General features: G+C 39.6%; 2 protein-coding genes across 4 annotated transcripts in view; one reads left to right on the top strand and one right to left on the bottom strand.

The window, feature by feature from the left end:
* Positions 1–723: 723 nt before the first annotated feature.
* On the bottom strand, positions 724–9063 carry LOC111862354 (dentin sialophosphoprotein-like). Its single transcript, XM_023847665.1, has 2 exons — positions 8064–9063; positions 724–824 (listed from the first exon to the last, which is right to left on the bottom strand). The coding sequence occupies exons 1-2, from the start codon at positions 9061–9063 to the stop codon at positions 724–726; spliced, it is 1101 nt and encodes a 366-aa protein (XP_023703433.1).
* The window catches only part of LOC111862351 (TELO2-interacting protein 1 homolog), a 46811-nt gene continuing 35729 nt past the window's right edge, over positions 2096–13177 (top strand). For 2 of the 3 annotated variants that reach the window (XR_002842415.1, XM_023847662.2), the window contains exons 1-2: positions 2628–2707; positions 12073–12281. Coding sequence is in view for 2 of the 3 variants with exons in the window: in XM_023847662.2 (XP_023703430.1) it covers positions 12088–12281 (194 nt within the window). In the remaining variant the exon portion in view is untranslated. Of the gene's footprint in view, positions 2182–2627; positions 2708–12072; positions 12282–13177 lie in introns of those variants that run through there. The other variant, XM_023847663.2, reaches the window with a different exon arrangement.

Raw genomic sequence — 13177 nt, 5'->3', positions numbered from 1 at the left:
TGTGGTTTATTTGTGTGAGGTGCCGATAATTGAATATAATAATAATAATAATAATAATAATAATAATAATAATAATATACCCTTAAAACACTAATTTTCAAACCATGTTCAATGGTTCATATAGAGTAAACAGCCCATTGAAAACAAGGAATTTCAAACTTCTTAAAATTTAGGATATTATTTATTTTAAAATTTCGTGCCTGTGTTATAGCACATTGTTACCAAGAACATTTCAATTAAAATTTACTGAATACGTTCTTGCACTACTGTTACTGTTAACATTAACAGACCCTCAAGCATCAGAAAGAAGATACGTATATACTCAAGATTTTAGTTCTGTTAATGGAAGTACGTCAATAAGGAGCAATGAACTGCTTTGTGGCTACTAAATTTTCAACACATCGGCCTAATTGAGGAAGACGTCGAGCCGAGTTAGGTAGGCCGCACACCGGCATGCGTCAAGGCATGTAACAGTCAAGACACGATGTCTGCGACATAACGCAAAGAAAGGAGCACAGTTGAAACGAATAAGATTATGAAAACCGCCGCACACCGGTCTGATTCATGATGTTGACGTCAGCTTCATGTTGACGAATCATGAAGGAAGCAAGACTGCGTCTTTTGTCTCATGTCTTGATACTTGTCTTGACGCAGTTGGTGTGCGGCCGCCCTAAGCATGGCAGGCCACGTGCGAGCTGTGTGAAGATGCTGGAAATCATCATCCTAGCGTTCAAGCCATGCATCGCGAGGCAGTGGGAATGGTTCTGGAACTGTGAATTCCTTCACGATTCTCTGCTTCAGAATATAGAAATCAGGTAAATCAGCTATCGAACATTCACTTTATTCAGATTACAAATCTTTACCTTAAATTACGGTACTTAAAAGTTTTTACCACAAACAAACACTTTGCAGTATCGCCACTAAACAAACACAAAAGCCAGCAAAGGGAAGGAGAGGACCAAACAGGCATCCACAACTTCCCCCTCCCAGGGATTTGGAAAAAAATGAAAACTGAAAGGGGAATGAAATGCACCAATATCTATACTCTAACTTGAAAGTATCAAACAAATATTCTTCTATCCAGATTACAAAGATTACAAAAGCGTATATTTCTTCAACAGAATCGGCTGAAATGTAAATCTGTAAGAAAATTCTCCGGCTGCCTCCCTAAGAATAAATGTTACTTCCGTATCTTTGGGAAATTGTTTCAAGCAGTACATTTCTATAATAATACATTTGTATGAGCCGGGGTAGCTCAGTCGGAAAAGTGACAGACTACGGGCTGGACGGCCGGGGTTCGATTTCCAGGAGTGACAGGGATTATTCTCTTCTCCACAGAGCCCAGGCCGGCTCTGTGGCCCACCTAGCAACATATACATTGGGTACCGCAGTCTCATTCCCCGGAGACAATACGACCGGGGCGTGAAGCTGATCAATCGTCTCCATCTAGTGCCGAGGTCAAGAATGATGGAGTTATACTTCCACTCCCGGAGACGTCTTCATGGCGCGGTGCTTAATTACTTAAGCACAGGGGAAAATTCACTTTTTTTTCCCCTTGGCACTACAGCCCCAGTGGGCCTAGGCCTACCTTCATGAACAAATTTACATTTACCATTACCTAATTATACACGTGCGGTTTATAAAATGGGTAGCATTTCCTACGATAGTGGGGAGAAAGTAGAGGTTGTGAATATGCAAACTATAACGATGGTATCATTTAATTCTATGCTAAATAATGTTTGCAGATGACTTAAAATTAGGTAACCTTTCAACTAACCAATCCGCTAAAAAAAATATTGTGAATTACGATGGGCATTACATTACAAATATACTGTGACCATTATGGCAACGTGAACGGGCCGGTTCGCCTACAGTGAATAGGGTAAATAGTTTCTAATTGAGGGAGGTGTGGGACGTGTTTTACGCGTCTGTACGTGTGGTATGCTACGAGAACTTTGTGGGCATCCCTGAATCCACACAGTCGCCTTTGTTCAACTTAGGCAGGAGGAGGGGAAAAAAAAAAGACCTTCAGATAGCTAACTTCCCGACTGAGCAATTGAAGCCGAACTTATAGGCCAAGAGAAAGCCTTTTTTTTTTTGGTGGAGGAATGTAACAGGATTATGTGAAGGACCGCATTCATTATTATCTGATAAAAGTCTTACGGACAACCCATCGAGTTGGTACGTCTTATTGTTCTGTATGCTGTATTCCGTTGCATCAACAGTAAGAAGTCTTTATCTGTATTGCCACTAAGTATGAAAATCAGTGACAGACATAACCTCACATGAAGTAAGATACATGCGACTAACCTGNGTATTGCCACTAAGTATGAAAATCAGTGACAGACATAACCTCACATACATGCGACTAACCTATCACGGATTCTGTTGCCGCTTTTTCGTTTAAACTCTGTCATGTCTTATATTTCCGACAAAGTGTACACATATTGTAGTATTATTCAAGATTAAAAACTGTCATTTTCAATCAGCGCTACACTGAAGAGTACTGCCTGAAATGTACCGCTTCGTAGTCCGGTAGAAATTCACCGACTTGGAGCAACAACCACGACCACCACGACAACCACTATGTTCAGGGTTGAAGAGTAAGCGAAGCAATATTCAAGTTGGTTATTTAATCACACTGACAGTATCTGTCAATATCAAGACGATAGAGACGGTCGAGACCAATAGAGACTATATAATCACGGTAAGTAGGAAGCAAGCAGGTATTTTCCTGACCGACTGTTCAGCCTTGGAAATGGAGAATTTGTGTTTGTAATGTCAGTGCACACTCATTCATTCATTCATTCATTTACATTCCATGGATCCTTACATGGCTGGGAAGACTAGCTGATATGGAAATAGTCAATGAAAATAAAGTCACATGAAGTACATAAATACAAATTAATTATACTTAATTTATTACAATTACACATGTTATCTGAGTCAAATCACAATGAGCACATCATTAAACAGTTATAAAATATATATGTAAAAGCATGCAACATACAAATATCAAATAAGACTACAATAATAAAAAATATACAACTACCCATCCAGTGTATAATAGACCAAGAAGTTAATAAAAGTAGAAATCTTTTTAAAGCAAATCTAAATTGTTTTATGTCATGAGCTAAGTTCTTTATGCTAGAAGGAAGACTATTGAAAACCTTGATTCTGAAATAGTATGTTCTTTTTTTAAATGCTGTTAAATTACATATTGGATAATGGAAATTATTATTGTGTCTTGTATTAATGCTGTGAATCTCAGAGTTAGATTCAAATTGTACTTTGTTTTTAACCATAAATAACAAGAGAGAAAATATGTACTGTGATTGGAGGGGCAAAATTTTCAGTTTCTTGAAGAATTCCCTGCAAGAGTCTACTTATAGAATTAGTAATAAATCTAATTACCCTTTCCTGTAGCCTAAAAATATGAACACTATGGGGAGAATCACCCCAAAAAATTGTACCATAAGTCATAACAAAATGAAAATATGAGAAATAAATCATTCTTATTGTTTCCTGTGACATAAAAGGTTTAACAGCCGTGATTGCATAACACTACATGGTGTTAATCATATAGTTTTCATAGTCACTGCTGTGAGAACCACAACTTTCACAATACTATGTTTACTTTATGCCACCTTATGCAGCCCGTCAATAACGTTTTTTCAGTTTAGTTTTTAAGCATACTTCTAAGAAGTCTGTAGGTATGTAAATATCCCAGTAGGCTACACATGCCTATTTTAGACATTCTCATTTCAATCTGACTTGCTCAGTGTCTTTCTTTTGCAAATTATACATTTCTGTAACATTTTTATATGTGAAGATGTAGAAATAGAGCAAATTGGAGATATTGGAAGTTTACAGGAAATGTTATGCAGGAGTAAAGTAAAAGTAAAGCTATCCCTGTAACAGGCCGTGAAGGCCCATAGGGTTGTGAGATGTTAAGGGTCCCACATTACCTTGACAATTGGCTCAAAGATGGCGGTAAGGTTGTCAGCCTTACGCACCGGCCGCGCTTCACTCCCCAGGAAAATTATTTCTAATTCATTCCTGGTACTCATTTCTGTTAGAGGCTGAGTAAATCCCAGGGCCTAGTGCGGCCAGAAGGATTAGGTCAACTGAAAAAAATCCAGTGACCTCATTGGGACTTGAACCCGCGACCTTCCAGCTTGTAGCATAGTACCTTAACCACTACACTACCATGTACCTGTAGTTTATTTATTTATTTATTTATTTATTTATTTATTTATTTGTAATTACATTTCATAGATCCAGTTGTTATCCAGTAGGGCTGGATATAAAATTTGTCACATACAAAGTCTTACATAAAAGATCACATGCCATAAATATAAATATACAGTATTAAATATAACATATAAAATTTAAGATATAACTTATTAAAATATGTATAAGGTAAATAGAGCCTCATGCAAAGAGCACAAGTTGTCAGTCCAACTTTCCCATTTAGAAAAATACATATATGTTAAGTCCATTCTCAGTCTTAACTGACTAGAATTGTGAAGTGTTAAATTAATCAGTACTGCCACTATTAAATCCAACCAAAGGGAGTAACTTACAAATATATTTACTCATACTATTTATTTACCATCTATTTTTGTAACTCCTGTGTGCTCTATAAATTCAGCAGATATCTTAGTAAAGCCTTCCTAATTTGATTTTGGTCTGTTCTCAAAATTATGATACTGTTAGGTAATACATTAAATAGCTTGATATCTGAGTAATATACACCTCTCTGATAAGATGATAAACGAGAATCAGGTACATGAAGATGATCATTATTCCTAGTGCCAATCATATATATAGAGTTATTTTTCAAAAACTTATCATAGTTGTTCACAACATATGTCATAAGTGAAAGCAAATATACACAGGGAATTGGCAATATTTCAAGCATCTTAAACAGGTCACGACAAGTGTGGGTTGGTCCCGCTCCCATCATTATTCTTATTGTTTTCTTTTGCATAAGAAAAACTTAAGACAATCAGGAGTATTACCCCAGTATGTTATTCCATATTTCACTAAAGAGGGATAATATGCATACTAAACAGATTTTAAGTTTTTTGTGCTTAGTACGTCGGATAATTTTCGCATTAAAAATCCAACTGTGCTCAACTTGTGGAGTAACTGGTCTATATGTGCTTTGCAAGTCAGATGATTATCAAGCTGCAAACCTAAAAAAGTTGTCGATTCAGCTGTTTTCAACATTGTAATAAGAAGCAAAGTATTTAGCTGATAATCAGTAGCTACTGTTGGCATAAATTTTATCATTTTAGTTTTTTTCAAGATCTAATGCAAGAAGGTTGGCCTGAAACCACCTACTCATGTGACTACAAACAATATCCAGTTTTATTTTTAGATTGTTGAAATCTTTGGATGTACAAAGGATGCTTGGGTCATCTGCAAACATGATGACTTCTGAAGTTTTACTTATTTCGAGGGGAAAATCGTTGATGTAAATATTAAATAGCAGAGGTCCTAGTACCGAGCCCTGAGGCACTCCAAAATGGACTAGGTCCCAGTCGGAGTAATATTTGTTATTGGTATACTTTGGTTCAACCCTTTGTTTCCTATATTGAAAGTATATGTTAAACCATTGCAAGAAGGAGTCCTCAACTCCATAATATTGGTGTTTCATCAACAGGAGTTCATGATAAACACAGTTGAATGCCTTGGCTATGTTGCAGAATATGCGAACTGCATATTCTTTTCTGTTCCAAGCAGTAAGTGTTTTATTAGTTAATTTATAAATAGCATCTTCAGTAGACAGTCCTTTTGGGAATCCAAACTGCTGGGGGACTAATATTTTGTGTGCTGTAATATTGTGACTTGTTGCACTATGGAGGACGCCCTTCCCTCCCTGCTAGCCATGACGTGCCGAGTGGAGCCGAAGTGAGCCGAGTCCAAGCACGCTGGTCACTAAGCAAAGCCAGTCAACACCCTGTCTCTCCCCGCGGTGATGTAACACAGGATGCCGCAGTTGCTACATAGCCGTAAACAACTCCCAATAGCATTGCTAGGCTATCGGCAAACACGGCGACTAGGCAACAAGGAAGCGAGGCGTTTCCCATTGTCCGGCTGAGGGTTTATTAGAGAACTACACTGCCTACGAAGTCAGTTAAAGTGTAGCAGCTGCCGAAGACAGTTGGAGTATAGCAGCAGTCATGGAAAGAAGATCTGAACTCGTGGTTAGAAGATTTGATGCGATAATTTGTGATACTGCCAATGGCAGTAATTGTGAGATTGTAAATCGTGTGGTTATAAGAGCGAGTGTGAAATAAAATTCGCTATATCCATAATGGCGTGAAGTTATTTGTCGTGTTATACACCCAACACGTTACAATTTGGTGTCAGAAGTGGTTACGAACTTACACACGTGACCATCAGAAGTGCGTTACGAACGTAAACACGCAACGAGTAGAATGAATTATTGTGCGCCTAGTGCTGCCCTACAAACTAAAAAATGGAGCATGTCTTAGAGCTCTTGAAGTCCATGCAAGACGAAATTTGAACCAACCAGGCGACGGCAGAGGTCACAAGGAAGAAAGACAAAGACAATATGCTGAAAGAGATGAAGGCCATGCAAGAAAATAGGAAGACAGACAAAGAGGATTTCCTGGCGAAATTAGAATTCAATCAAGAGAAAGCAAATATCATGCTGGCAAAATTAGATGGCGATAGGAAGGCCGAGAAGGAAGAAATGGAGGCAAATAGGAAGAAAGACAAAGAGGAAATGCTGGCAAGAATGGATGCCAACATGAAAACCCATCAAGAAGAGATGAAGGCCGATAGGAAGGCCGAGAAGGACGAAATGGAGGCAAACAGAAAAAAAGACAGAAGATTTCCTGGCAAAATTAGACGCCAACCAAGAAAAAGCGGAGATCAGCCACAAGGAACTCCTAGCCAGATTGAAGGATGACAAACAGGCCAATATGAAAGCATGGTGAGAATAAATGGCCGCCATGAAAGACAAAAGGGTAAATGCCAACCACAAAGAGACAATGACCTGCCAAGAGATGGAGGTATGTCCAGAAGAAGAAGAGCCGGCCTCAGTGGGCCTGAAACCTGAGGCAACCGACCACCGAGAGGTACCCGTAAAAGACGCCGAAGTAATGCCGGTCGGAGAACCGAAGAAGAAAAGGTGTAGGGACCGAAAGAAGCGGAATATGAAGAATTTGACACGGGAAAACTGTGGACCCCGGATGAAGTTGGCCGCCCCCTGCAGGAAGGTGTCCCGCTGTGCAACAGTGGTATGGCTCAGGAGGAATATCTTCAGGAAATCTTGGACCCGAGGAGATTATGTATCCCGGATGAAGTTCGCTGCCACCTGCAGGAAGGTATCCCGTCGCGCAGCAGTGGCTCGACGTTGGAGAAATGTCTTCAAGCAGGAAACAACCCAGGGAAACTTCGGATGCCGGAAAAAGGAATTGGCCGTCGACAATTGTCTACACTGTCTCTGCAAGCATCCTCATGATGAGTCTCAACCATTGCGAGCTGCCCGTGGCAGCGTAGAGAAAACAGCAGTGGGCACTGTTGCGCCACGGTCTTGTACCAGCAAGTGGCGGGAAGACCAGGCGGAACGACGACGTCAGCAAGTGCAGGCCACATTGTTACGTCGACAAAGAAAATTTCTGAAGAAAGTAATGATCAAGAATTGGACCTTGTGGAGGGGTCGACCCTCTCCAAAACGAAAAAAATTGAATAGCACACAGGAGGAGCCGGTAACATAGCAGTACCGGCCTCCCGAGCAAGAGTGAATGTGTGACGAATGAATGTGATACAACCGGATCTTCTGGCAAGCTAGCAGGAAACTGCTCGAGATGAGCTGGTCTTAAGAGGGGAGCGGTTGTAACGGCCAGAGAACAGTCACTGCAAGGAGTAGCCGAAACATCAGGAGACAACCAAGCACATCCTTGGAAGAAAAGGAACGGGGGTGCACCATTAGGCTATTCGGGACGAACAGCCTTAAGGAGGGAGCAGTGTGACGTGTTGCGCTATGGAGGATGCCCCTCCCTCCCCGCTGGCTGTGCTGTCACCGTTGCAGGTTGCTGGGCTTTTGTCGTTGCCGATCGCTGGGCTGTCGCCCTCGCCAGAGGCTGTGCTCTCACCCTCGCCGGTGGCTGTGCTGTCACCATTGCAAGTCGCTGTGCTGCCTCTGTCGCAAGTCGCTGTGCTGTCTCTGTCACAAGTCGCTGTGCTGTTGCCCTTGCCGGCAGCTAGCCTGTCGCACTCACCGGTGGCTGTGCTGCCTCCGTCGCAAGTCGCTGTGCTGTCGCCCTTGCTGGCAGCTAGCCTGTCGCACTTGTCAGTGGCTCTGCTGTCGCCCTTGCCGGCGGCTACCCTGTCGCACTCGCCGGTGGCTGTGCTGTCTCCGTCACAAGTGGCTGTGCTGTCAGGGTCTCGTGTGGTGTTCTGAGGCACAGCTCTTAGACGTTTCGTCAGTTCCTCCAATCTCCTCTGTCCTCTGTTCGTCTCTTTCATTGTCTTCCTCATCTTGTTCTTCTCACATGGAGCGTCTTGCCTTCTGAGAGGCTCGAATTTCTCATGAAGTTGTTCCCTTCGCTCCTGCTTTGCACTTGTGTTCAAGGGCCATGCTTCTGTTGCTGACGGATCCATTTCTTTGAGTTCAGGAGCCTGTAAACTCAGTGTCTGTGCGTTTTCGTCTCCTTCAGACACTGAGTTTTCTGCTCCCCCCTGGTTTTCCGCTGCACTCTTCAGGCCCAGCTCCACAGCGTCCGCACTGTTCAGCATTGAGCACTGTGCTTCTCGCTCATGCAGAGTGTAATATGCATGGTCGCCCGTGCTACATGTCACTGTGTGGCTGCCTTCGTTCCTGTAACTGACGCTGTTCCCTTCGCCGGTCTCTGTGCTGTCACTGTCGTTCACTGGGCTGTCGCCCTTGCTGCTGTCTGTGCTGTCACCATCGACAGTTGCTGGGCTGTTGTTGTCGCCGGTTGCTCGGCTATTATCGTTGATGGTCCCTGAGCTGTGTCCCTCCCCCACAATATGATCATTGAGTCTTCTGTAAATTACCATTTAAAATACTTTAGCAAACCCAGTTATGACTGATATTGGTCTATAATTATGTATAATAATTTTGTCTCCTTTTTTATATATTGGATTAATCACTGCATATTTGAGTCTTTCAGGATATATGCCCATTGTTATTGAGTTATTAATTATATAAGCTAAGGGTTTACTTATTTGTTGTCTACACAGTTTTATTAATTTGCTAGTTATACCATCATATCCTTTGGATTTGAGCTTACTGATCACACTAATTATCTCATCTTCAGTGACGAAATTAAAGTTCATAGCAAGGAAACCATTTGGACAATAAGTATACAAATATTCATTGCTGCATGTGAGTTAGTTTTCTTTATATTGAGATTTTCTGTTGTTGATGAAAAATATTTATTGAAACTATGGGCTGCTCCATCAGTATTTACTTTTACAGTATTGAGTTGATATGATTTAGGTAAAGTATATTTGCTGTTTTTATTCTTCCGTCCCGTTTCCCTATTAATAATGCGTCATGTTGTTTTTAACCTATCCCCAGCTGATACAATTAGTCAATTATAACGTAATCTATTCACTTCTCTTATTACTCTTCTTAGTATCCTACAATAGGTTTTATAATAAGATTTCAGTAGATTATCATTATTTTTACTAAGAGTATACAGAAATTTACGTCTACAGGAGGTGTGTATTCCCACTGTTATCCATCCATTATCATTTTCTTTCTTAATTACATTTTGCTGGAGAAAACATGATTCATAAATAAGCAAATACTTATTTAGAAAAGAATTATATGCTTCATTAACTTCACTTGATTGATAAATATTGTGACACATTTGCGCTATGCATGACACCCCCTCCCCCGTCAGCAGTGACGTGGCACCTTCGGAGCGTTGCCATTGCCAAGGTGATAGGCCAGTCATCACCCCGCCTCCCTCCAGCGGTGACATAACACGGGATGCTGCCATTGCTACTCAGCAGTAAACAACTCCCGACAGTGTTGCTAGGCTATCAGCAAACACGGCGCCATACAACAGTGGTGCCTATTACATAACTGTTTTCTGTGTTGTCCGTAACGGGGCTAAATAAGGAACAGCGAAGACTATTCAAGAGTTAGTTAAAAGTTGGCCAGGGAAGAGTGTGCAGTCTAGGATTTGTAATACTGCAGATAGCAGTAGTTGTGAGATTGTAAACTTTGTGATTGTATGAGCGAGTGTGGAATAAAATTCTCTATATCCAATAAGGCGTGAAGTTATTTGTTTCGTTATATACCCAACACGTGACAATATTTTCCCAACTTTCATTTCCTATTTTATCTTGAAATTATGCTATAGAATCTTTGTTTACAATTCTAATCGTATTTCCAAGAACCTCATGCATGAGCAGACTGCTAATATTCTTCAGTATAAGACATTGTGCATAGTGATCTGACAAACCACTGGCATTCAAGACAACATCATACAAATTTCTCCTTGTATTATCAATAAAAATATCTATTAGAGAGCTACTGCTCTCAGTTATTCTTTTTGGTAACTGCACAGAGTTAAAAACGTTAAAAGATTATAACAGCAACAGCAACTTTGTCTTACGCACTGCATCATTTATAAAATTTACATTAATATTTTCAATTCGGTTTTTATTCTGTGTAGGAATTTTAGTACTTTTTCAGGCTTGTTTATAAAGTAATTAAAATTTCCACTAGGTGATCTATATACACATATCACTAGTAAGTTTTGTTTCACTATCATGATCTTAAGGACACATATTTCCAAATTTTCTTCGTCACAAAACTGGGCCAGATCTATAACAACAAATTTGATAGACTGTCAAATATATATACAAACCCCTCCGGCGTGATGAAATTTATGAGCATAACTTGCTCCTAGTAGGTAGTTCTACATATTGCTATACAATAATTTGAGGTCCGTCATACAATGTTCAGAGAGACATATTATGTGAGGGCTTAAGTTTGTCACTAATGAACAATTCAGTTCATCAATTTAGTTTGCAAGACCTCTGATATTTTGGTGAATAATAACAAAGTGGTCTTTGGCTTGCTTACGTATATTTAATAGTGACTTGCTTGGTTCAGATTCTATACCCATAAAAAGTCATTATTTCTTACTAGTGGTCTCCTTTTCCTCCTATTACAATGATGAACTTCTTGGCTAGGCGATACACCTTGGTTTTCCTTATATGTATTAGTTTCACTGTTCCTTCTCTCTTTTTCATCCTGGTTGGGTGAACCATTCCTTGGGGCTGCTTTGGTTAAAAGCTCTGATCCTGTTGGTTTTGCTTGCTCAGTTAGAGCAGTTCCCACATCAGGGGGATAACTTAAGTTTTTAACTGTGATTCAACTTTTCCTTCTATAACAGAAGATATTTTCTCTGCCATTGCCATTTTACCTTTTTTTATTATAATGAAGTCCATGGCTAGTATAGTGTCCTCTTCCCATGTCAGCTTTAACTAAGCTTACTTTATTTAGATTATTTACCACTTTAATTAATCTTCTGTTAAATCTCTCTATTTCCTCATTAACACAAGAGCTAAAATTTAAGTCAAATCTATGGGGTACTGTAATTACTATGCTATTGGTAGAGACAATATTATTTGAATTCTGATATATGCTTTGCTGATGTAACAGGGAAGTATTTTCAGAAGAATGAGTAGTATGCATATGGTGTGGGTGTGTACTCAGTTTATCATTTGTATGTATATGTAAAAAAAATCATTGTGTATGGAATATATGAAAATTGATGTAAATTTGAAAAGTCCCTTGCTCTGCTGTTACTGGTCTGTTGCAAATGAGTTCAGTGATAGCTCATGAGAGGCTCCAGTGGGAAGATCTTGTGAACATGGCATTGAATTTTCAGGTTTCAGGAAAGTCAGAGAATTTCTTGACTAGATGAGAGATTATTAATTTCTCAAGAAAGATGCTTCTCCATATAGTTAGGTAGGGAGCTATTTTACATTCATCCCAGAACTTGTGCTCTATATATTTTCTTGGTTTTTCTCTACTTGTTTCAGATACAGAATTATATAATGGAAACACTACACCCAGTAGCAGCACTCAGTGTTCTGAAGCCAGCTTATTATGCTGTTATTGAGGAACCATCAAAAAATCACATTTTAAAGCTGACGGAATTACTTCATAATGTTTCTCCTTCGGCACTTCAAGTACAGCGGGATTTAATTCTTTATCCACTGGAACTACATTTACAGAACTATCAGCTTGGGTAATTAGATTTTAGTCCTAAATTTCAGATGCTGTACCTCATTGTCCCTTACTGAGAATGTCTCCCTAAGCAATGGCACTTCTGACATTTACTCAGGGGGTTCATAATTTGAATCTGTTTTGAACAATGACTATTCTGACCAAAGATTTTTTTTTATAGTTTTCCTTAGTCCTTCCAGGCAAATTCCAGAATAATTTCTCATTTAACCCATGACTGCTTCCTTCCGCATCCTTTCCAGTTCATTTTTCACCAATTATCATACCATTTGACATTGCATAATGTGAGACAGCATTGCTGCATAAGCCACAAGCAATACCATAATCTCAGGTTTTATATTAATTGACTACTCTAAGAAGAAATTGACAGGAATGGGAAAATATTTTACTTGAGGACCAGATTTGGTTGTTTTGAAATGACAGCAGCTCTCTCAAGAAAAGTCCTGTATTTCAGACCCTGTTAAATAGCTAGCAGTTATTTATACTGAATGATACATATTTTATATGTATACTGAAAAATATAAAAATAACATCTTACAAAAATAGTTTAGACAATACTGTAAGTTGAGAATGGTGTTTGTAAGATGCTCTGGAGTAAATTTGTAAAATTTTAAATGGATTCTAAAGGGTTCTGACGATAGTGGATGACATACAGAATTACTGGACTTTTTCCATCGTCCGGAATTTTAGGTACTAGAGGACATGACGTTTTGGAAACTGGATCTGTTTCCGTCTTCAGGTGAGAAAGGAAGACACCTACTCAGTTGGGCCCCTTAGGAAGAGGTAATCTCAATCACTGGATGGTGGTAATAGGTAATAGAGGACACGACATTTTGGAAACTGGATCCGTTTCCGTCTAGAGGTGAGAAAGGAATCACTGGATGGTGATTGCGATTAGCT

The sequence above is a fragment of the Cryptotermes secundus genome, unplaced genomic scaffold, assembly GCF_002891405.2.
Source record: "Cryptotermes secundus unplaced genomic scaffold, Csec_1.0 scaffold542, whole genome shotgun sequence".
Taxonomy (NCBI): domain Eukaryota; kingdom Metazoa; phylum Arthropoda; class Insecta; order Blattodea; family Kalotermitidae; genus Cryptotermes; species Cryptotermes secundus.
The sequence above is the reverse complement of the archived record's forward strand: the minus strand, read 5'-3'. Positions and strand labels throughout refer to the sequence as shown.